The 26043-nt window shown below is 37.5% G+C and overlaps 1 protein-coding gene across 13 annotated transcripts in view; it reads left to right on the top strand.

Annotated features, from left to right (window-relative positions):
• The first annotated feature begins 367 nt into the window (after window positions 1-367).
• Window positions 368-26043, top strand: part of PIAS2 (protein inhibitor of activated STAT 2) — a 113086-nt gene continuing 87410 nt past the window's right edge. For 9 of the 13 annotated variants that reach the window (XM_089895146.1, XM_089895142.1, XM_022561830.3 and 6 more), the window contains exons 1-2: window positions 368-493; window positions 24699-25173. In XM_089895146.1, coding sequence (XP_089751272.1) covers window positions 470-493; window positions 24699-25173 — 499 coding nt within the window. In that variant the 5' untranslated portion in view covers window positions 368-469. The other 4 variants (XM_089895139.1, XM_089895140.1, XM_089895138.1 and 1 more) reach the window with 4 other exon arrangements.

Genomic DNA, 26043 nt, shown 5'->3' with positions numbered 1-26043 from the left:
CCGCGGGTAACACTGCAGCCGCGAGGGCGCTTCAGGGACTGGGGCTGGGCCTCCGCGCCGGGGAGAGGAGGCACCCGCGGGCTGAGGGCTGCACGGCGACAAGGCCGAGCGCCGGAAGGCGTGCGGGAGGTAGGCAGGCAGCGGGAGGGGGCGGGGACTCAGGCGAGGCCAAAGCCGCAGGCCTGGGGGGCTGGCGGAAGACGCGGGCGGAAAGCGGCTGGCCGAGAGGGCTGGGCGCCTGGAGGGCGGGGCCGCGCTCGCCGGGGGCGGAGCTCCGGCGGCGGTCACGTGACGGGCCCGGAGGCAGCGGCGGCGGCGGCGGCGGCGGCGGCCGCGGCGTCTTTAGTGGCTCCCAGTGCAGGATGGTGCTGGAGGCGGCGGCGGCGGCCGTGGTGGCGGCGGTGTCGTTGGCGGCAGCGGGAGGGGGTGCTGTGGCGGCAGCGGCGGCGGCGCCCGCGGGTGGTATAAAATGGCGGATTTCGAGGAGTTGAGGGTAAGCGGGGGCGTGGGAGTGGAGAGCGGAGGCCGCGGGGGAGGGGAGGGGAGGGGAGGCGAGGCGGGGAAGCCGCAGCGTCGCCGGCCGCCACCTTCTTGTTTCGCGGGGACCGGTTGGCGGAGCCCCGAGCCCCGGCCCGCGTCCCAACGGGCGCCCGGGCGGGCGGGGGAGGGGAGCGAGGCGGCGGAGGAAGCCCGTGCTACCCGGTGGTGGCGGGCCTGGGGACCAGGTGAGCCGGTCGGTGGGTCCGCACACCTGGCGCGGGGCGCCGGGGCCGCTCTCGGGAGGGGCTCGTGGCGACCCAACTTCCCCGTTTATTTTAAGAGGTGAGGTGGGAAAAAGGATTTGCTTTTCCACCTTCGCGAGGGGTGTACGTGTCTGGCGATTCCTAAGTCTACGGGCTACTCACTTGGTGGGAAGCTGTCTTCTGAAACGTGAAGTTGCTTTTAGGAATTCTCTCTCTTCTGTGGGTGATGCTAGCTCTTAGTCAGATCTGTCTCGAGAAAGGCCCCTTCCTCCCACCAGTGCTTCCTCAACATCTTGGGGAGAAGCGTGGTCTTTTGGGAACCCTGCCTTCAGTGATCGGCCTTAAACCTTGCTATTTTCTTAGTGCCATGGTAAGAACTCCGCAAAGTCCGTGTTGTCATGAGGTTTGTGAACTCGTTTTGCACTTGAAAATTTTTTCTCCCTAGCCTTTCGAACAAGGTCACAACTTTATTGTTGTTTACCTTTGTATAGTAGAGGTTTGAAATGCGCTTTGTTGGGGTTAGACGGAAAAGATATTTTTCCCGTGGGTGATAACCTTCAAAGCCCTCAACTGAGACATAATTGTGATAAACGAGCCAGATTTTTTTATGGATCGCTGAATTACTGGCGGCATAAATGGGATACTTAAGATCGGAAATCCTGATTTTAAAAAAAAAGTCTTTCAAAAAAGGGATGAAGAGGAGCTTGAAATTAAGTTAACTGCAATCAGTTTGCACAACCATGGATGTGTTGTTAGCATTACTGTTTCCGAATAAGAAGGAAAAGAAATCTGGTAAAAGATTCAGTTTGTGTGTTTATTATTGTTTTTTGGAGAGGGATGGGATGCGGGGGAAGCATGTTGTCTGGTTACCTGGCTGGTTTGGTGAACATCAGCAAAAGAACGTATTCATGGTTCTGATCTAAAGGTAAATTGCTTCAGTTCGAATAATGCCTGCCATTTTCTCTCTTGCTGTTTCAAAAATTATTTAATTCCCGGTAAAGAGAAAAGTATATTCATGCATTTTATGCCCTATGCTAGTTTACACAGAGAACCGTGATAGTAGGTAAAGGGTGTTCATATTGATAAGTGTAAGGGTGTTAGTGTCAGAGCCTCAGTTGTAGGGGTTATAACACCTGTAGAGCTTTCGAAACAACCAGGCCTGAGCCTCACCTGTGTAAATTCATGCATTAGGTTTAGGATGGTTTGAGAATACTGAAGTTTGTAGTTATTTGTATCTGCAGTATTGTCTTGGGTTTTGTGTAGTAACGGATTATATAACTTTATCTCTTCAAAGATTTTTTTGTTGTTGATAAAGTTTTCCAGGGCTTGTGTTAGACTTTTCTGTCGTTTGTCAAAGCTTAATAAAAAGTGAAGAATTTATTTATTGGTATAGGGCAGAAAGGGCAGTCAGTGCTTAGGTTGGAGTGGAATCAGGAACTGGAAAGTGTTTGGAAACCAAGATTTTCTCTTTCTTTGTCTCCCCTTCTTACCCCTTCCCTCCCCACTCCCTCCATCCTCTGTCTCCATCCCACACCCCCCTCTCTTCCCTCCCATTTTGTTTTGTGGGTCAGCTTCATCATCTTTTTCTGTAAATCAGCTGTCTTTTCTTCTCCCTGCACTTGCTGGAAGATGGCTCCTCTGCCATAGTTCACGTTAGGAGACTTAACTGGGGAGAGTTTTCAGAGGAGGGAAGGGTATGGGCTGTGCAAATGCTGAAAGAGTTATCCACCCCAGTTTTTGCCTTACCTGCTCAGTAGCATCCTCTACACTTAAAGATGTGCTGTAGCTCTCCCCACTCCCCATTGCAAATCGTGACGATGATGATGATGGCAGATATCCATTATAAGAAAGTGCTTATTATATGCCCGGCCCTGGTTTAAGCACTTTACATACATACTTATTTAGTTCTCACAACAATTCTGTGAAAAATTGAGGCACAGAGAGGTTGAATAACCTGACCTAGATCACACAGCTCATTACTGGAAGACCTGGGATTTTTAACCTCGGAGGTCTAGCTTTAGAGTGAATGCTCCTTAGAGTCTAAGCTCTACTGCTCTGTTCAGTTTCCTTTGGGTCCACGTGGTGCTCCTAGCTACCATCCTGCACTTTATGAACTAAATTGAATGATAAACAATACCCTGCTTATATGATATATAATATTGTAGGGGAAACTGGACAACTGAAGAAGAATCTAATTAGAAAGGAGGAAAAGGGGAAGAAACATCGAGGGTTTTCTAAATGGTCTCTGCTACAGAATATATTCTGAAGTAACTTGAAGGACCAGGAAAAATCACGGGCATTGGTTTGTTGGCTAACTTCTCGGCCGTAGAAGAAATGGCCAGCCGACCTGAATGCCAGGTTTGGCTGCTGATAATGCCGCTGAGAGGATTTCCTTTATCTTTGTCCGTTATCATTCAGGGCCACTTCCCAGGAGCCCGTATAACCAGAGCAGGTCACTGCTGGCTAGCGCTGGCGTCTCCTGTACTGGAGGTCTGGAATTTTGGGAAAGGTCATCTTCACTGTGCTTCAGTGACTCCTGTGCCTTTGCTTTGCTCGGGGGAGGGGAGTTATTTGACGAGGCAACTCCTGACAGAGGAGTTGCCTGACAGTTTCAGTGTTTTGAGACTTCCCTGTGGGCCAGTACCAGAGATCTTGTCCAGTCACAGCAGAATATGGCATCCCTACACTTCGCTGCTTTCAGTTCAAGTGACCAGTAGAATACCAGCACACCTCTGTTCATTTCTTCTGGGAGAGAGGATCGGTGAGGGTCCACTTCTGTCCTGATTATCTATAGCCAGGAGGTTAGAGTCACATCATACAAACCTGACTCACAAGATCGTCCTGATGGGTTGAGGGAAAGGAAGGGGTAAGTTCTCTGTGCAGGGCAATTGTGGGCTGTATAGTCAAAGATGATTATAATAGTGCGTCAGGTATTAGAAGCTTTCAAGGTGCTAGAGAAGAAATTATTCAGTTCAGTGGTGGCTTGTTGAAAACATTTATGTTGTTAGGAGTTTGTGAATTAACTAATTATTGAATTAACCTGGGACAAGCTCATGCAACCTGGTGGCCTAGGCCTCTGTCACTGTTGCCCTGCTTTCTTCCTCCAAAATATTCTCCAGCAGTGCCAAGCACAGTGGTGGAAGAGAGGCAGAGTAGTTGGAGCCTGAAGTCCCTCACCTCTTCTTCAACCAGAGCAGCTTTTCTACCCTTGACTCCTCCAGTTGCATAATTTCAATACTCCTCCTGGTGCAGTCCTTAAAAAGGTCCCTGCTACAAGTTAACCTGGTTAATCCACTCTTCCTTCTTCTCTCCAGTGTGGGAGTGGAGGGGGGATCTACTGTACTAACTTTTTTTTTTAAGGCTCTCTCTCCTGTACTCCTCACCCTATTTCTCTTGTGCGTTGAGAGTTTATTATCTCTGTGCGTGTCAGAGAATGAGAGTCAATGTGTGTGCAGGAATCTAGTGGAAGAGCCAGTGATAGTAACTTTCTTAATAGATACTGGTAAGCCAGACACGGAAGATCTAATAAGAGGGTTAAATAATTCTAAAACAGAAGATTTTCTGCCTAGAAGGCTTGAGGGTTTGGTTCCTTACTTGCCATCCTGGTACCTTCGGGTGCTGTTGGGATACACAGGGAGAATGGGAAGTTAATGGGGAAGGGGAGTGTTGAGGTTAGAGGTCCTCATCCCTCCAAGCTGCCAACTATTGGGCAAAGAAATAGACTAACACATATGATAGATGTTAACAGAATTCACCATGTAATTCAAAGCTGTTATTAGTGGATACAACTAAATTTCCAGGAGGACATCATTTAAGATCATGTCTATGAAAGCACATTCAAAACCAAATATTTAATTTAAAATGAAATAGATAATTTTTTATAGTCAGTAAACCAAGATATTCTTAGCTGTGGTAGACATTTTTGTGTTTGTTTGCTCCTTAGGTCTGCACCCTCCCTCTGGTAAACGTGAATATCTTTTCTGATAAAGGTGGCATTTTTCTAACAAATTCTCCAAATGTTTCTCTTTTCTCAGCATTTTTGCCTTTGTTTTTCTGGATTGGATCTTAGCTAGTCTATTAAAAAATTTTTTTTTTTGAGATATAATTCTCATACCATAAAATTCAGCTTTTTAAAGTGTGCAATTCAGTGGTTTTGGTCTATTCACAAAGTTATACAACCATCACCACTATTGAATTTCAGAACATTTTCATCACCCCAAAAGAAACCCGTGCTCATTAGCAGTCACTCCCTATGCCCTCTTTCCCCCAGCTCTCAGCATCTGCCACTTTGTCTCTATGGATTTGCCTATTCTGGACATTTCATAGAAATAAAATCTTACATGTGGCCTTTTGTGTCTGGTTTCTCTCATTTAACATAATCTTTTCAGGTTCATTCTTGTAGATGTATCAGTACTTCATTCTTTTTTATGGCCGAATAATATTCCATTGTATGGAATATACCACATTTTGTTTATCCATTTATGAATTTATGTACATTTGGGTGATTTCCACTTTTTGACTGGTGTGAACATTTATCTACAAGTGTATAAGTATTGTGTGGACATATGTTTTCGATTGTCTTGGATATATAACTAGGAGTGGAATTGCTGGGTCATGTGCTAACTCTGTTTAAGTCTTTGAGGAACTGCCCAACTCTTTTCCAACTGCTACACCATTTTTCATTCCCACCAGTAGTGTATAAGGGTTCTGCTTTCTCCACATCCTTGTCCACGTGGGTGTGAAGTGGTATCTCACTGCGGTTTTGGTGTGCATTTTCCTGATGACTAACGATGTTGGGCATCTTTTCATGTGCTTATTGGCCATTTGTATATCTTCTTTGGAGAAATATCTATTCAGACCTTTTGCCCATTTTTTTAATTGGGTTGTTTGCTTTTTTATTACTGTTTATGTTCTTTATATATTCCAGTTACAAGTTCTTAGATATATGGTTTCAAATATTTTCTTCCTTTTTATGGACTATCTTTTCACTTTTTTGATCGTGTACTTTGAAGCACAAATGTTTTAAATTTTATCTGTTTTTTCTTTTGTTGCTTATGTCTTTGATGTCAAATCTAAGAAACCATTGCCTTATCCAGTGTCAAAGATTTATTTGTGTTTTCATCTAAGAGCTTATATTTATAGTTTTAACTTTTATATTTAGATTGTTTATCCATTTTGAGGTAATTTTTGTTTATGGTGTGAAGTAGAGATACAGCTTCCTTTGCATGTGGATATCTAGTTTTCACAGAACTATTTGTTGAAAAGACAGTTCTTTCCCCATTGAGTTGTCTTGACAGCTAGTCTGTTTTTATTCAGGAATCTGAATTTAAGAAATTCACAGTTGAATTGAAGTTGAAGTAAAAGTGATGTGGAATCAATTGGTATCATAGTCCAAACTATCCTCTGACTTCATTTTGAACCCACTAGTAACATGGTCATTTCCCTAGACTTTTTGGAAAAAATGGTGTGAAACGAATAAGATTTTTTTTTTGTGACTTTGCAGAGAACAATATAAACTTAACATAGACATTCGGAGTTCTCCATTTGGTTATTCATACAAGTCAGTAAAAAAGCAGATCTAGATTATGCCACAGAAGGTATGTTTTTTTGTTTGTTCTTTGGGTTTTTTTTGATATTAGCATTGGAGATGCATGGTTTTCAACTGTATGACCTTAGATAAATTATTTGACCTTTTTCCCCCAATCTGGGAATGGCTTTAATAATATATTTAAAATTTCTGATTCTTTTCTTCATCTTTTTCTTTCTTTCATTCTTTTTTTCTTTGAATGAAAATGCAGAAAAATCCAGAAAGAAAAGTAAAAGTTCTTTCTTAAATCTTTATATAACTGCCTTTAGTGGGGACTTTTTCCCTTAGTTTTTCTTTTTTTTTTTTTTTAGGTTAATTCCAAAACTCAAAAATAAAGCATGTCTTTCTATATATTGATTTTTCTTTCAACTCTATAAACAGTATCTGTTGCTTGACTCTCTAGTAGATAAGAAATTTAGGTCATTTCATTTTCCACCTGCCCTAGCACTTTGATTTCTACCAGTTACATTTTTGTTCCTAATTCTGCTGTTGATTATTTTAATCTTTTTGTAACAGTTAAATTTCTCTTTCTTGACCTATCAGTTTTAGACACTATCTCTTTAGTTCCCAGTCTTAAAGAGGATTTAGCACCCATCTTTTTCCCTTTGTTTCTCCCAGCCTCCTCCTTTCTTCCCCATTCTAGCCTTAATTTTCTATTGATACTACGTTGTCAAGATTTATAGCATTTATATTGTGGTTTATAACTCTTCTAAACTTCGCTGTGCTTCTACAGGAATATTCTAGAAATTGAATACTAATAACCAGCCTTTGTAATATGTGTGCTGACATAAGTATTAGTTACTATAGAGCCAAGTAGTGTGGAGCTGTTGAGGAACTTCTGTGTTGTTAAACCTCGGCTCCTTAAAGGAGAAATATAATAAAGCCCTGCATGATTGTGGAGAGCTCATGGAAATCACTTTTAAACTTTAATATTATTGGGTTCACCAAAAGGTTCTTTCCTTTTTTTCCATAAGATGGAGAGTTCTGGTAGCACTTAGTTATCTTTAACTTCATTCGAAACAATTTTGTTAGCTTGTATATGACAGCTGTCATATCAGCGTGCATTTAAAAAAAGACTTATCAAAATTGGTGAATTTTTGTGTAGCCATTTTAATATTGAAGATGGAAGAAAAAAAGCAACATTTTCACCATATTATGCTTTATTATTTCAAGAAAGGTAAAAACGCAACTGAAACAAAAGATTTGTGCAGTGTACGTAGGAGGTGCTGTGACTGATTGAACATGTCAAAAGTGGTTTGCGAAGTTTCATGCTGGAGATTTCTCACTGGACAATGCTTCACGGTCGGGTAGACCAGTTGAAGTTGATAGAGATCAAATCGGGACATTAATAGAGAACAGTCAATATTATACCACGCGAGAGATAACCAACATACTTAAAATATCCAAATCAAGCACTGAAAATCATTTGCACCAGCTTGATTATGTTAATCACTTGGATGTTTGTGTTCCACATAAGTTAAGCGACAAAAACCTTCTTGACCGTATTTCTGCATGCAGTTCTCCACTTAAACGTAATGAAAACGTTCCGTTTTTAAAACAAATTGTGACGGGCGATGAAAAGTGGATACTGTACAATAATGTGGAATGGAAGAGATTGTGGGGCAAGGAAGATGAACCACCACCAACCACACCGAAGGCCGGTCTTCATCCAGAGAAGGTGATGTGTATACGGTGAGATTGGAAGGGAGTCCTCTATTATGAGCTCCTTCTGGAAAACCAAATTATTAATTCCAACAAGTACTGCTCCCAGTTAGACCAACTGAAAGCAGCACTACACCAAAAGCATCCAGAATCAGTCCACAGAAAACACATAATCTTCCATCAGGATAACACAAGACCGCGTGTTTCTTTGATGACCAGGCAAAAAAACTGTTACAGCATGGCTGGGAAGTTCTGATTCATCCGCCGTATTCACCAGACATTGCACCTTCGGATTTCCATTTATTTAGGTCTTTACAAAATTCTCTTAACGGAAAAAATTTCAATTCCCTGGAAGACTGTAAAAGGCATCTGGAACAGTTCTTTGCTTAAAAAGATAAAAAGTTTTGGGAAGATGGAATTATGAAGTTGCCTGAAGAATGGCAGAAGGTAGTGGAACAAAAGGGTGAATACGTTGTTTAATAAAGTGCTTGGTGAGACTTCCCTGGTGACACAGTGGTTAAGAATCCGCCTGCCAAGGCAGGGGACATGGGTTCGAGCTCTGGTCTGGGATGATCCCACATGCCACAGAGCAGCTAAGCCCCGTGCGCCACAACTGCTGAGCCTGAGCTCTAGAGCCTGTGAGCCACAACTGCTGAGCCCTGGTGCCACATCTACTGAAGCCCGCGTGCCTAGAGCCCACGCACTGCAACTAAGAGTAGCCCCCCCCCGCCCCCGCCACAACTGGAGGAAGCCCGCGTGTGGCAACGAAGACCCAACGCAGGCAAAAATAAATAAATAAATTAATTAATTAAAAAAAAAATAAAGTGCTGGTGAAAATGAAAAATGTGTCTTTTATTTTTACTTAAAACCTGAAGGCAGCTTTTGGCAACCCAGTACAATGTGTTTTCATCTTGTAGCCATTGAACTTTTCTTGAAGATGGGCTTTCTGGAGCTCTCAACCTTTTTTTGTAATTTGGGCAGCTTGCTTTCTGGATCTTGCTATACATCTGTCATCCTGAGATTACATTGCACTCCTGGGTTAGGTGTGTTATTTGGATCTCATGTCTTTCTCTTTTTTAGACTTCTTTTTGATTTTACTGGAATGGAATCTTGAGTAGTTTTTTTTTTTTTTTAAATTTTATTGAAGTATGGTTGATTTACAAGGTTGTGTTAACTTCTGCTATACAGCAAAGTGACTCAGTTACACGTATATATTCTTTTTCATGTTCTTTTCCATTCTGGTTTGTCACAGGATATTGAGTATAGTTCCCTGAGTTATGCAGTAGGACCTTGTTTATCCATCCTATATATACTAGTTGGTATCTGCTAATCCCAAACTCCCAGTCCTTTCCTCCCCCTACCCCCTCTTGAGTAGTTGTATTAGAAAGGATATGCTGGTGATAGACTTTCTAATTTCTTGAGTGTTTGAAAATGGCTTGCATTTGTTCCTGATTGAAAGTTTAGATACAGAATTATAAATTGGTAATACAGTTTTTCCTTTTGAATGTTGAAAGCTTTGCTTTGGGAATTTAAAACACTCAATATTGCTGATAGAGATCCATTGCAAATCTGATCGTTATCTTTTGTGGTAACCTTGTTTACAGTCTTTATGGTGATCTTATCTTTGGTGTTGTGAAATGTGTCTAGTTGTGGGCCTTTTTCATTCCTTCTGGTGGAACCTTTTCGGATGTAAGGCTCTTCAGGTCTGGGGAATTATCTTCTATTTTTTTGTTAATTTTTTTCCTATTTTCTCTGAGACTCTTGACAGGTGAATATCGGATTTCCAAGATTTACATTTTATTTGTTCACATTCTGGAAGGTTTCCTTGACTTAGAACTCTTCCATAGAATTTATTTTAGTAATTATATTTTTGATTTATAAGAGTTTTATCCTCTTTTTCTTTATTTCTTCCCTTCCTTTTTTTTTAAAATAGCAGCCTGTCCTTGAACTCTCTTAGGATACTAATTCCTTCAAAAAGTTCTTTTGAAAAAAAAAAAGTTCTCTTGAGTCATTTCTCAGAATTGGTAATGGTTAATAGTGGTTTATGTATTTGGGTATATCATTGCTAATTAAAAAATTTTAAATATTTAAATTACTTAATAGGTACAAAAGGTTGTTTATAACAGGTAAGATGTAGGTAAATAAACATGCATGTGCTCACCACCCAAGTTAAGAAATAGTTCATTAGGTCAGCAGGGTGCCCTTCCCTGATCACATCCACATTACATAGATATATAAAATTATATATATATAAATCACACATTTTATATATTCAAATTTTTTGTTTTTGTGTGTTTTTAAATTTTATACAAATTGAATAAAAGCTGTATGTATTTGGGGTGTTTTGGCTTATCATTGTTTTTGAGTTTCCATTGTATAAATACCAATTTATCCATTCTCATTGGAAATTTGTGTAGTTTCCTTTTTTTCCTTATCTACACTTCTGAAATCCAAAAGGCTCTGAAATGCAAAATAAAACTTTGTGAACAAACGTAATCTGCATTGATATGGTGTTATTTGTAGTCTTTATTGATCTCATTTAATGTGAATATTTAATACAGTATGTTTCACTGTAGAAACTCTAGGAGTAGCATTGCATTGCTGGGACTTAAGGATATTCACATCTTCAACAGTACTGGATAATGCCAGATTATTTTCCAAAGAGGATTGTATCAGTACTTGCTCCCTCCAGGAATACAGAGGTTTCCTTAGCTTTCTTGCTAGTACTTACTTTTATCAGGCTTTAAAAGTTTTTGCCAGTGAGTATGAAGTATCACCTTTTAGTTTTCAATTTTTTCCTTTTACTAATGAGTTTGAGCATCTTTTACTGTGCTGATTAACCTGTTCTTACCTCTTCTGGGATTCTATTCATTTCTTTTGCCCATGTTTGTACTAGGTTTTTTTAAAAAAAAATTTATTTCTTACTGATTTTGTTATACAATTGGATCTATCTATACTTTCTGGACTCTAGTCTCTTAGTGTAACCGCACCATCACATTGTTTTAATTACTGTAACTTTGTACAGCTTCTGTAAAAACAAACTTCTATTGCTCTAGGGCATACATATGTATAGAAAGAAAGTACACAGATCATGAGAGTACAGCTAAATGAATTTTCTCAATATAACCATATGCAGGTCAGGAAATAGAACATTACTGGCACCCTAGAGAGTTCCCTTGAGTCCTCTCCCAGTGACTAACCTCTTCCTTCTTAAAGATACCTACTGGCCAGACTTTAACATCTTAGACTAGTTTTGCCTATTTTTTGAACCTTATATAAACGGAACTATATTACGTGTATATTTTTTGTGTCTCACCTCTTCCTCTCAATTTTGTTTGCGAGATTCATCCTTATTGTTGTATGTAATTGTAGTTTTTTGTTCATTCCCTTCCAATAGCAAAATAATAGAGTTCTAGTTTTTCCTTGTCCTGTCTCGTCCACCCTTTTAATTTTAGACATTTTGGTGGATGTTTAGTGGTCTTAATTTGAATTCCCCTAATGAGAAATGATGTTAAGCCCCTTTTAATATACTTACTGGCCATTTGGATGTCTTTTGTGAGGTGGTTTGCCAAGTCTTTTGTCCATTTTTATATTTGGTCTTTTTCATACTGATTTGTAGGAGTTTATTATATATCCCAGATACCAGGACTTGCAGGTTATACTTTGCAAATATCTTCTGGTTTTCCCAGCCCTATAAGTCTATTCAAAGTTCTGCTGGATTTCTTAACTTATCAATTGCCCTTTTTCCATTGGCAGTTATCTCCAGGGGAAAAGAGGCATCAAATATTAGACTCCATTTTCTAGGCCTCCCTTCTTTCCACGGTCTTGGCCTCCCAGGTTCTTGCTGCCTTTTGTAGTGCTTCTTGTCTTCAAACAGATGTTTTTTATATTATGTTCAGTTTTTAAAGTTTTCATAGGGAGGGTTGGTGTGAAACCGTCTAGTCAGTCATTGAGGGACACAGAAGTAGGCCAGGTCCTCCTGCCTTGTACTTCTTCAAGGAATTTCTTGCTGGTTTGCTCCTCCATAAAATTTTAAAGTTATATAGATACACACATGCAACCTGTTGGGATTTTGATGGGAAATGCATTGAATTTGTAAACCAGCTTGAAGGGAACTACTAGCATTTTGTTAAGTTTCTTAACCATGAACATTGTAGTATCCATTTATCTAGGTCTTTTACAGTCTCTTTCAATAAAGTTTTATAATTGTCTTCAAATAAACTTTTGCAAGTATTTTGTTAGATTTATTTCTAGGTACCTTATTTTTGTATCAAATCATTAATGGTGTCTTTTAAAATTATATTTTCTACCTTGCTGGTGTATAGAAGTACAATTTGACTTCGTATAACAACCTTGCTATCCTTCTAATTGTGATAAATTGTGTATAGAATTCTTTAGGATTTTCTGTGTGGACAGATCTATCTGTGAATAATGACCTCTTTGTTTCCTCCTTTCCAATTCTTATGCTTTTTTTTTTCTTTCTTTTTCTTGTCTTAATGTGCTGGCTAGGATCTCCAGTACAATGTTGAATAGAAGCGGTGATGGGGGCATCCTGATCTTGTTCCTGATTTTAAAGGGAATGCTATCAGAGTTTCACAGTTAAGTATGCTGCTTGCTGTAGGTTTATTGTAGATAATCTTTTCAGGTTAAGGGTGTTCCTTTCTATTATTAGCTTTTTAATTAAAAAGAAAAAGAATGGATGTTGAAGTTTATCAAAAGCTTTTTCTGCATCTTTTGAAAGGATCATATGTTTTTCTTCTGTAACCTGTTAACATGATGAAATACATTGATTGATTTTCTAATATTTAAACCAACCTTGTGTTCCAAGTATAAAGTCAGCCCTGGTGTGTCCCTTTTTTCCATTATTGGACTCAGTTTGAATATAGTTAATGTAGGATTTTTGTTTCTAATAATGAGTAATATTGACCTATAATTTAAAAGATATATATACTTTTTCTCTTTCTTCTGGAAGAGTTTATGTAAGATTAGAATAATTTGTTTCTTGAGTGTTTGGTAGAACTCCCTTGTAGAATTGTTACTGTTTTCTTTGTGGGACACATCTTAATCACTGATTCAATTGCTTTGGTTATATGATTGCTCATATTTTCAATTTTCAAACTGGTTTTGGTAGGTTATACTTTTATAGAAAATTCTCCATTTCATTCACGTTCTTGAATTTATGGCATTAAATCGTTAGTCTCTTATTTTGTAGTTACTGTCCTTATCTTTTTTTTTAAATGCTCCCCTTTTCTTGATGAGTTTTAAAAGCTAAAAGTGCCAATTTTAAAAAGCTTTTCAAAGAATCAAATTTTTGTCCTTTTTATGCTCTTTAATGTATCCTCCCCCTACTTAATTTCTGCTTTCTTTCTTTCTTTTATACTTACTTTGGGTTTATTTCTATTCCTTTTTTAATTTCTTAAGTTGGACACCTTGCTTATTAACTTTTAACACTTTGACAGGCTTAAATGATCATGAATTTCTAGGTATTTGCTTTCCCTGCATCACACAAGGGGTGAATTTTTTAATTTATGAGTTACTTAAAAGTTTTGTTTCCAAACATATGGGTGATCCTTTAGCTAATTTGGTTATTGATTTGTAATTGTGTTGTGGTTAGGCAGCATGATCTGTATGATACAGTCCTTTGAAATCTGTTGTGACTGTGGTCAGTTTTTTGTATTTGAAGAGAATGTGTATTTTCTATTTGTTGGTGCAAAGTTTTATATATGTCCAGTAGTTAGGCTTGTTAATTCTGTTGTTCAAATCTTATATCTTTGTTTTTTTAGAGAGCAGGTGTATGTTAGTCTTTTACTAGAATTATTTTTTGTTTCCTTGTAGTTCCTTTCAATTTTTAAAATACATTTTAAAATTGTTATTAGTACATGAAAATTTATCATATATTGCTGTTGAATTGAAACTTTTACTCTGTGTAGTGACTCCTTATGTCTAGTAATGCTTTTTGTATTACATACTACTGTTTGATATTAACATACCTATTATTATTATTATTATTTTTGGTCAGCTAGTTTTGCCTGATTTTTAAAATTCCCCCTTCCCCTACATTTCTGTGTTCTTTTATTTTAATCTATTGTGAATGTCATGCTATTGAATTAAAAAATTAATCTGCTATAATAGTGTTGGTCTTTGTAATTTTAAATTAAACTTTTTATTAAAATAATTGTCAATTCACTGACAGTTTTAAGAAGTAATACAGAGACATCTGTGTACTCTTTACCCAGTTTCCCCCATTGGTAATGTCTTGCAAAACTGTAGTACAATATCACAACCAGGGTATTGATACTGACACAATATACAGACCATTTCCATCACCACAAGGATCCCTGATATTATTATTTTTATAGCCACATCCATTTCCTTTCCATCCCCTTAATCTCTGGGACCCACTCATTTGTTCTTCATTTCTATGATTTTGTCATTTTAAGAATGTTATATAAATGGGCTCATACAGTTTGTCACCTTTTGGGTTCAGTTTTTTTCACTCAGCATAATTCTCTAGAAATTCATCCATGTTGTTAAATGTATTGGTAGGTCATCCTTTTTTACTGCGAGTAGTAGTCCATGGTATGGATTTGTTTAACCATATACCTGTTGAAAGACATCTGAGTTGTTTACAGTTTTTGGCTATTATGAATAAAAGTGCTATGAAGATTTGTGCATAGGGGTTTTTTTTTTTGACATAAGTTTTCATTTCTCTGGGATAAATGCCAGGAGTGCAGTTGCTGGGTTGTATGATTATTGTGCATATAGTTTTTTAAGAACTTGCCAAACTGTTTTCCAGAGTGGCTGTACCATTTTACATCCCTACCAGCAATGTATGGAGTGATCCAGTTTTTCTGCATCCTTGCCAGCATTTGGTGTTACCACTGTTTTTGATTTTAGCCATTCTGGTATGTACCTAGTGATATCTTAGTAAGGTTTTAATTTGCACTCCCCTAATGGCTAATGATACTGAACATATTTTCATTTGCTTATTTTTCATCTGTGTATCCCCATTGATGAAATGTCGCTTCATGTCTTTTTTCTGATTGGATTGTTTTTTTCCTGTTGAGTTTTGAGAGTTCTAGATATATTCTAGATACTAGTCCTTTGTTGGATTGTCTTTTCATCCTTTTAGGAGGGTCTTGCAAGGGCACAAGTTTTTAATTTTGGTGAAGTTCAGTATATTATTGTTATGCCTTTTGTGAATCTTGCTCTGAGTGTCATGTATACAAACTCTATGCTTAGCCCTAGATCTTGAATATTTTCTTCTGTATTTTTCCCCCTAAGTTTTACAGCTTTATTCTAACATTTAAGCATGTGATCCATTTGGAGTTTTTTTTTTTTTTTTGTGGTACGCGGGCCTCTCACTGTTGTGGCCTCTCCCGTTGCGGAGCACAGGCTCCAGACGCGCAGGCTCAGTGGCCATGGCTCACGGGCCCAGCCGCTCCGCGGCATGTGGGATCTTCCCAGACCGGGGCATGAACCCGTGTCCCCTACATCAGCAGGCGACTCTCAACCACTGCGCCACCAGGGAAGCCCCATGGAGTTATTTTTTATATAAAATGTGAGACTTAGGTGGAAATTCGTTTTTTGGTCTATGGATGTGCAGTTGCTCCAGTACCATTTGTTGAAAGGCTGTCTTTCCCTCATTAAGTTACTTTTGCACCTTCACCAAAAACTATTTGGGTGTATTTGTGTAGGTCTATTTCTGGGTTCTCTGTTGTGTTCCACTGACCTTTATGTCTATCCCTCTACTAATACTACATACAGTCTTAATTACTGAGCTAAGTTGTGAAATAGGATAGATTCCTCTCTCTCTATGCTTTTTCAAAATTGTTTTAGCTCTTCTAGTTCCTTTACCTTTCCATGTAAATTTTAGAATAATCTCATCTATATCCATAAAAAGTCTTGGTGAGATTTGGGTAGGAATTGTGTTAAATCTCTGTATCAATGTAGGGAAAATTGATATTGTTACTTTGTTGAGTCTTCCAATCCACAAAGAATCCATTTATTTAGATCTTTATAGGCTTCTTTCATTTGTGTTTGTAGTTTTCAGCAAACAAGTCCTGTATATGTTTTGTTATATTTTTAAACATATGTATTTTCATTTTCCTAGGAGTGATTATAAATAGTATTGTGTTTTTAACTTGTTTTCACATGTTCTTTTTAGTATATAGAGATGTGATTGGTACTTGTGTGTTGGTTTTGTATCCTGCCACCTTGCTGAACTCAGTTATTCGTTCTAGTAGTTGTTTTGCAGATTCCTTGGGATCTGCAAATACAGGCGGTTTTATTTTTTTCTTTTCAACCCCTATGTCTTTTCTTTTTGTTGTCTTATTCCACTAGCTAGAACTTCCAACACATCCTTGCCTCATTCCCAATCTTAGGGGGAAGTATTCATTCTTTCACCATTAAGTATGTTAACTCTAGATTTTTTTGTAGGTGCTTTCTGTCAAGTTCAGGAGGTTCTCTTCTATTCCTATTTTTCTGAGAATTTTTATCATGAGTGGACATTGAATTTGTCAAATGCTTTTTTCGTCATTGCTGTATATATAAAAGATTATGTATATATAATCATGTGATTTTCTTTTTTAGTTGTTAATATAGTGTACTTCATTGATTTCAAACATTGACCCAACCTTGTATCCCTGGAATAGACGCTTTGTTTGGTCTTGGTGTTAATTCTTTTTATATATTGCTGAATTCTATTTGCTAATACTTTAAATATTTTAGCATCTGTATTCGTGAAGGACGTTGGTTTGTAGTTTTATTTTTTGAACTGCCTTTGTTTGGTTTTGGTATCAGGATAATACTAGCGTCATAAAATGAATTTGGAAGTCTTCTCTCATATTCTGTTTTCCAGAAGAAATTATGTAGAATTGGTGTTAATTCTTATTTAAATGTTGGGTAGAATTCTCCAATAAAATGATCTGGGTGTGTGGTAATTTCTTTTTGTTTGGAGTTTTAAAATTAAGAATTAAATTTCCTGAATAGCTAGAGGTGGGTATTCAAATTATCAGTTTCATATTGAGTAAGTTTTGGTGGTTTGTGTTTTTCAAGGAATCGATCCATTTCAACCAAGTTGCCAAATTCATGTGTGGAGAGTTGTTCTTACTATTCCCATATTATCTTTTTGATGCTGTGGTTTCTGTAATGATATCCCCTAATCTTGCTATTTTAATTGGGAAGTTTATTTCATTTTTTTTGTTGGAATTATTGACATATTTGCATTTATTTCTACCCCTTCATTTTGAGCATCTTGCTTTTGCTGGGTTTTGTCTCCCTATGTGTTTTCTTGCTGTCTTTTGGGTTGTTCATTTTCCTTCCCTCTTTTTCATGTTTTCCCCATTTTACTAGTTGTGAAATTAGTACTTTTTTTTTTGCTTTCTCACAGACTCTTGAAGTTTTCTTGAATTTTCTCTCGAAACTTTAATATATGTATGTAAATCTAAAATTACTTTCTTTTCCTTCCTTACCTGTAGAACACTTTAAACTGCTTACCACTCTTCATGCATGCCATTTTGCCCAGCACTTTTGTTCTATCTTTTCTTAGCCTCACAAATTTGATATTATAATTTTATCCAGTTAATTATCTCCTTCCCCAGGTTTGTCATTTTCTTTGCTCATCATTCTGCTATCTGAATACTCATTCCTTTAGATTACTCTGGTTCAACAGTGATGGGCTTTTACTTTCCCTTCAATGTGTTAGGTATGCTTTCCTCTTCAGGATTTTTGCACCTGCTGTGTCCTGTGCCTTGGAATGCTTTTCCTCTGATATCCATTGGATGCTTTATTACTTTTTCAGTTACTTACTCAGTTACCTTCTCAGGGAGCTCTACTTTCTTTAAAATTGCATATCCTCTACCTCTTCATTTCATTTCTTTTTCCATGTTTATTTTTGTCCATTGTGTTCATCACCACATGTCATATTATGTATTTTATTTAATTCTTTGTTGTAAGTTTGATCTGTCAGAATTCACTGGAATTTTATTATATTTATAACTTAAGTTGGGGAGAATTGACATCTTTTCAGCATTTACTACTTTTGCCTAGTAACATAATATATTCCTTAATTTATTCAAGGTTTTTTAAAAAATGTACTATCAGTTTTTTTTAATGTAGGTCTTGAAAAATTTTTAAATTTATACCTTGGCATTTCATATCCTTATGTTACCTAGATTCATTTTAAAAAATACTGTTTTCCCTGATAAGTCATTTGAAAACCTATTTGATGTACAGAAAATTCAAAAAGTTTTGTTGACTGATTATTATTGGGTCTGATTTTTCAGTGGATTTTCTTTTATTTCCAATATAAAAAGTTCTATCATTTGTAAATTATTAATGTTACTTTTAAGATTTTTACTGTCTAGGTTCTTTGGAATTCTTTTAAATGACAAAATATAATGTGTATTTCATAGGTCTTTATGATCCAGTGTTTCATCTTTAAGTATATTTGTTATTGATTTCTGATAGGTATCCTTTATCATATTAAGAGTTTCTTTCTATTCCTGTTCATTGAGAGGCTTTGTCAGGAATGGATATTATCAAATGCTTTTCTAGCATTTATCCACATAATCATATGGCTTTTTTGTGAACCAGTAAATCTTTTTGTATTGTTTTCATTCTTTATCAATTTTCAGAATACTAATACTAAATATTCCCAGTGTTTGCTAAAGGAGATCAGTGAGTTGTTTTTTAAGTATCATGTGCAAATGATATTTAGTATATTTGATGTGTTTGACTCTGATGCAGTTATTAGTCTTTTTGCTGCTCAAATTGGCTTGTCTTGGGCTACTGGGTTGTTTTCTATGTCCTTCTGACAAGATTCCAGTAGTCTTTGATAATTTCTTTGCTTTCTGGATAGGATGTTGTAGGCTTATCTTGTGCCTTTTCTACCCCAGACTTGCCAGTTTCTCAAGGAGCCTGGGTTCTTTTTGTGGGAAATGGTATTTAGACCACAATCTTTTTATCCTAGCTTTAAACAAACTGACAAATTTTGTTTAATTAAATCTAAAATACTTTCAGATTAATAGTAAAGTTGGGAAGATAGTACAGTGCCATATACCCCACAACCAGTTTCCCATTCAAGCAAACTTTTTACTATGGAAACATTCTAACTTACAAAGGTAGAGAATTCCCCGTGTACCCAATACCCAGCAGTTATCACCTCTGGTCTTTTTTCATGTATGTCCTCACTTACTCCCCACAAATGATTTTAGAGGAAATTCCATATATTTTATATAAGTTTTATTCATAAGTATTTCAGTATGTGAATATAAGGACCGAAATCATCTTAACCAAGTAATTTACTAAATTTATGTTAAACCATTTTTATTTTCGTAGATTAAACTTTATTTGGGTACTTTGAGAGCTTTTGTGTCTGTACTCATAGGAAACATTGATGTGTTACAAAAAGACTCATTATCATCTATCTTGGGAAATGAGAAAGAATAGGTGGTATACTAGGTGTTTTGTCAGGCTTTTGCCTAAACTTATGGTTGGATGAGTGGATTCTGCTGAAGTTTGAAAAAACAATAATTTGCATATTTTAAAAACTTGTGTTTTGTGTTCAACCATTTTTTCCATGTTTGTCTTCTATCTTGTATTTGATTTTCTGACTCTTATGCTTTTGAACAGTTTAAGGAACAGAATTCCATCTTTTCCTTGAAGAGTTAGTAGAATTTATTTACTAAGCTATCTTGTCTGGACAGATACTTTTGGAAGTGGAGAGGGGGACAAAGATAATATACTACTTCTTGAATCAGATTAATTTATATTTTTCTAGGAAATAACTTACGTCTATATCTTTAAGTTATTAGAATATAATAGCATGTGCTGTTCTCTTTGTTTAAAGAAATTTGCTTAGTATTTGTGGTCTTTATGATTCTTTTCTCATTCTCAGGACCATATTCATTTTCTTTCCCTTTTTTGGCCTGACTTTACAGGCTTCTTGCATTTTGCTTTCTAAGTCATGTTTTCTTGCTTATATCCTTTAATTCTTCACTCTTTTTGAGGGTTTGTGTTTGTTGTTACTTTTTTCATAGGCAGTTTTTTTTGTTTTGTTTTGTTTTGCAGTATGCGGGCCTCTCACTGTTGTGGCCTCTCCTGTTGTGGAGCACAGGCTCCGGACGCGCAGGCTCAGCGGCCATGGCTCACGGGCCCAGCCGCTCCGCGGCATGTGGGATCCTCCCGGAACGGGGCACGAACCCGTGTCCCCTGCATCAGCAGGTGGACTCGCAACCACTGCGCCACCAGGGAAGCCCTGTTGTTACTGTTTTGCTTCTCGAATTGACTACTCAATTTATTTTAAATCTTGTATAAAATGGAAGCATTTAGGGAGATGGTCTCCCAAGCTTTGGCTAATTTTATAGGTTTTTAAAATGTGTCTTTTTTATTGTTTCTTTTAATAGATGATTTCCAGTTTTGATTTTTTTTAGCCGAGTGGTTACTTTTATCAGTGCGTTGTGAGGAAGAGATCCACATCAAGTATCTCAAGTAAAAAGGGATTTAATTATAGGGACTACATGATTTCACGGGAGTACAGGGCCAGGAACTGGGGCCTCCTGTGACTTCTGCAATTGCAGTATCTTTCTAACTGGCCACATAGTTTTTCTTATGGCATCAGCTCAAACATGCCTTTGATGTATTGATTATATACCTGATTTTTTTTTTAATCCATTCTTACTTATAAGTGAAGGTGTAGATTGTTTTAATATTATAGTTGGAATGGGCGATATTAATAATGTGATTTGTCAGTTTCCGTCAGCAGCTCTTCTCCCTTCCCCATATTATACATCATAGCAGATGGAGGATTTACAAAGCTGTATTGTTCTTTACCATGACTTTTTTTTTGATAGATCTTTATTGGAGTATAATTGCTTCACAGTATAAATGCTGTGTTACTTTCTGTTGTACACCAAAGTGAATCAGCCACATGCATACATGTCTCCATATCCCCTCCCTCTTGAGCCTCCCTCCCACCCTCCCTATCCCACCCCTCTAGGTGGTCACAAAGCATCAAGCTGATCTCCCTGTGCTATGCTGCTGCTTCCCACTAGCTAATTACTTTGCATTCAGTAGTGTATATATGTCGATGCTTCTCTCACTTCGCCCCAGCTTCCCCCTCCCACCCTGTGTCTTCAGGTCCATTCTCTGTCTACATCTTTCTTCCTGCCCTGCAACTAGGTTCATCAGTACCTTTTTTTTTTAAGATTCCATATATATGCGTTAGCTGACCCACTAGAGCTTCCCCAAATTCTGTGCTATTTTTGACAATTCTATAGCACCTTCAAGTGGCCTTCACTCCTATATGTAATGTTTCAGTTATATAAAGTCCCAGCTTTAAAATTTAATAATTTTGTGTTATTTAAATTTGACAAAGAAAAAGATTGATTTAAATTTCTAGTCTTTATTTAGCTTTTCTTTAGAAATCAGATTGCTTATGTATCTTTTTAAAAATCAGTTATGCCAACATAGTTCTCTGTAGTTCATGAATTTCCTTAAAGTTAGTCAGCAAACATTTATTGAGAAATTTCTCTGTATAGAGCACATAGCAATTGTAACTGAAGTATTAGAGGGCAGACTTTGGGAGGCAGTAGGATGAACTGGATAAAATCCACTTGAAAAAAATTAGACTAGAAATGTAGACATCAGAGATTGGTGGAAAGTAACAGTTGAAATCCATTCTTGGTAGTATTCATAGCAGGCTCACCTCAGCTGGTGGCTGCTGAAATTGGTTGAAGACAGAGTTAAAAAAAAAAAAGGCATCACTTTAAGAAGAAGTGGGATCCAGCAAAGTTTGCCAAGAAAAACATATTCATAGAATTTGATTTAGTAATCTCCTTAGAGATTATCTTAGTAGTGAATGCTAAATAAAGGAGAGGGGTTTTTTTTGTTGTTGTTTTAAAATAGAAATGGATGACCAGAAAGATAATGTGACTTGGCCAAAGTCCTAAGTCTTGATGCCAGGACTTGACCTTCAACTAGTGATTGCTGGTGTGAAGCTTTCCACAGGGTACCATTGACTCTCAACACCATCATCTTTGAGCAAGTGCCTGGCAATACTTTATTTTGGCAACATTTTGCAGTGCAAAGACTGTCCTGTCTCCTGTTGTTTCCTTTGCCCTTCCCTAAACTGGGGGATTTCTGTTTTGCTTCAGAATGCTGTGATTCTGCATTCATAGTTGAAAGCCTTTCTCTTTCTTCCTTTTCATTTGTATGTTTACAATAGCTATTAGACCAATTACCTCAGCATTCTTTGCCAAATAAAGTTACCATTGGAAATAAGTATTATGTGACCTCCCAGAAATTCCTTTTTGAGAGTCAAGCTTTAGGGTGCCTTGTACTCTATTTTGTCATTTCTGTAACACAAGTTTCCTTAAAGTGAAGAATACCTGAAAATAAGTGTAAGGAGAGAAGCAGTGTATTCTGAGTTAGTTTGATTTCTTTAGAAAGAATCACAGATAGCGTGATTGTTATTAGCGTTCTCCATGTTTTAATGTTATTTATGCTACTGTAATATAAGCAGATTTCAATTGAAGTATTTTTTTAGGATTGAGGACTTTGGGAAAGATGCATTGCATTTCTTGCTTGGGAGGAAACTTCCAAAAGCTATCGTAGTCCTTATTATGCATGAAACCTTGACTGTTACTGGTGTGCCATGAGATAGGCCAAAATTTTTCTTGTTTTCCATCTTTGTTGTTCATAGCATAAGGGGTAAGATAAATAAAGTCTTCCTTTTACACATGGGAGAAATGAAGCGAGTTAAAGTATAACGATCATGGTATTTGTGATATATGTTGCTACTAGAGTGTGATTTAGAGCCGTACTGTCCAGTGTGGTAACTACTAGCCACATGTGGCTCCCTAAGCACTTGAACTGGTGTTAGTCCGAATTGAGATGTGCTCCAAGTGTGAAATACACAGTGGATATTGAAGACCTAGTATGAAAAAGATCTCATTGATACTTAGAAAATGACTTTTTTTTTTTTTTGCGGTACGCGGGCCTCTCACTGCTGTGGCCTCTCCCGTTGTGGAGCACAGGCTCCGGACGTGCAGGCTCAACGGCCATGGCTCACGGTCCTAGCCGCTCCACGGCATGTGGGATCCTCCCGACCGGGGCACGAACCTGTGTCCCCTGCATCGGCAGGTGGATTCTCAACCACTGCGCCACCAAGGGAAGCCCAAAAAATGACTATTTTTAAACCACAAAACCTGTTTTCATCTTGAAATAATACTTTTTGATATATTGGGTTAAATAAAGCATATTATCAAAATTAATTTAAAATTTATTTTAATGTGGCTACTAGAAAATTTAGAATTATATATGTGGTTCCTATTTCTATTGGACAGCACTGATCAAGAGTATAAAATGGTTGCTAGGATTACAACTTAGTATTCTCTGACTTGTACAATATGAAATTTGGAGACATAATATATGAAGTAGAATTATGATACAGCATGTACATGCAGATTACTTTGATATATTTAAATTTGTTTGCATTTTGGAAAACTATCAAGTATTGCCAACAATTAAAACCAGAGTTATAGCAGTTGTTCCTGGGCTGTCAATGAGACTTAAAAGTGCAGAACGGAGGAATTACGAATCACTGCCAACTGTAGGTGTGGCCACTGCATACTCACCAGGTTGAGAAGGAATCCCAGGCAGCTGTAGAGTGTGCAGCACTGAGGAGGAGGGCTGGGGAAAGTTTCCTTAAGGTTGGTTTCTGAAAGGGCTTTTGCTCAGCTCCAGGTCTTACTCCTCTTTCTGTTTCTGGCCAGATGGTGCATGTGTGGTACAGATAAATCTGACCCAAGTGTGGTTTACCTCTGAGTTCAGAATTGGCTGAAAATGACTTAAGTAGGTGGGTTTATGAGGCAGTAAGTGCTTAGAATTTACTAGGTTTTGTTGAATTAAATAGATGGTTCCTGTGAAACAGGAACTACTTATAATCTTCATTTTACACACAAGAACAAGTAGGTAGAGTGGCAAGGAGGGTATCTTGCCTTTTAAGATTTATGACCACTCATATCCTTACTCTTCAAAGCTATTTTTCACATTGGATACTTAGCTGAGAACTTCAATCATTTTAGAAGTTTGACTGCTAAATAAGATGTATGTGGTTTTTAGCTTTAATATTTAAAAATATTATTTTCTTATGTTGTGTGTTCCTTAATATTTGAGCTGGGGTGAAAAAATTCATTGGATTTTGTATTACAGTTCTGTCTTGATTTTGTAGATTTCTTGCTTAACCTCAGAAGTTTTACAGGTACGTTGTTGCAGAAACCTACATTTTTTTGGTTAATTGGTGATAATACTGTAACAGACATTACACTGTGTATTGGTAGGGCTTAGTTTTGAAGAGGAACATTTTCATTGGTTTAGATTTCATAGTGATAAAGCAAATATGGGTTTACACTTGGGCATAATCGGATAATGAAGTGGTTAGCAGAAACCAATAGACCATAGATTACCAAAATTGAGTACAACAAAGCATAATTAACACTATAACTTGACTGTAATTGGTGGGGGAGGGGTGGTGGCTATAGAAACAATAACAATTCTAAGTGATATGTGAAAATGCTGGTTACTAGCACGTGCCAGTTGATAGAATGCTAGAAAAATCAGATTTTACAGTAGATTTTAGATAGGATTTTTATATGCTTGAGGCTGACTATTGGCTTATATCCCTTTTTTTTCTTTCCTTTTAGAATATGGTTTCTAGTTTTAGGGTTTCTGAACTACAAGTGTTACTAGGCTTTGCCGGAAGGAATAAAAGTGGACGCAAGCATGACCTCCTGATGAGGGCGTTGCATTTATTGAAGAGCGGCTGCAGCCCTGCGGTTCAGATTAAAATCCGAGAATTGTATAGACGCCGATACCCACGGACTCTTGAAGGCCTTTCTGATTTATCCACAATCAAATCATCGGTTTTCAGTTTGGATGGTAGCTCCTCACCTGTAGAACCTGACTTGGCTGTGGCTGGAATCCACTCGTTGCCTTCCACTTCAGTTACACCTCACTCGCCGTCCTCTCCTGTTGGTTCTGTGCTGCTTCAAGATACTAAACCCACGTTTGAGATGCAGCAGCCATCTCCCCCAATCCCTCCTGTTCATCCTGATGTGCAGTTAAAAAACTTACCCTTTTATGATGTCCTTGATGTTCTCATCAAGCCCACGAGTTTAGGTAAGTGTTAGAGAAATCTGTTTCTTCTGGACAAGAGAGTAAGTAAAGCCAGAGGCCTTCAACTGTTAATTAATGATTGGCTGTTAGTATTATAAAACTGGGGCATTAAAATACCAAATGTTTAAATGTACAAATAAAAAGAAATATTGGCAACCATGACAGAAATCTAATATAAATCTCTTCATTCGTCAAACTTTCTTCTTATAGCTTAGAACTCAAATTGCTTCTGTGTGTATACGAAAAGACACAAATCTTATTTATTGCTGTGGTTCCACCTTTTGATGCTTTTGATATTTTTACAAAGAGACTTAGTTTCTGTTTAACATAGCTTTTTAAACTGTTTTCCTAAGGAATAAATCTTTTATACTTAATTTTTTCCTAACATGGCAGAGTTTGACACACGTTTTTTAGCTTTTTGTTTAATAACCGTTGACTGCTTAGAAAATGTAGTAAATTTTATATTATTAAACGTTGATACACGTGACTTTAACAAATTTATACCTAGGTTCATGACTTCTGTGCTGCAATGGCATATTTTCTTACTGGCTAATGAAATTATTTACAGAGGTATTTGAATTTATTGATAAAATAAATTGTTTCGGAAATAGCATTTCATAGTTAGTCTGGGAGGTCATTTTCCTTTCCATACTAGGAAGAACCCTTTTTGTCTCAAGTCATTTGAAAACTCTCTTAAATATATCAATGTGCTTTTTTAGTTTTGTATAGGACTGTACTTGTACATCTTGGTTGAACTAGAAGGAAATTTTAAGGGGCAGGGCTGGTTAATGGGGTCAGTATGGCCTGATGGTGGCAGGCCAAGGTGGCTGTGCTTTTCCCAGGCCCTTTCTCTTTGCTTTGTTTTTGTTTAAC

Source organism: Delphinapterus leucas, chromosome 14 (assembly GCF_059928025.1).
Source record: "Delphinapterus leucas isolate spDelLeu-1000000601 "Yukka" chromosome 14, BTC_Dleu_Yukka2, whole genome shotgun sequence".
In the NCBI taxonomy this organism is placed as follows: Eukaryota; Metazoa; Chordata; class Mammalia; order Artiodactyla; family Monodontidae; genus Delphinapterus; species Delphinapterus leucas.
The sequence above is the reverse complement of the archived record's forward strand: the minus strand, read 5'-3'. Positions and strand labels throughout refer to the sequence as shown.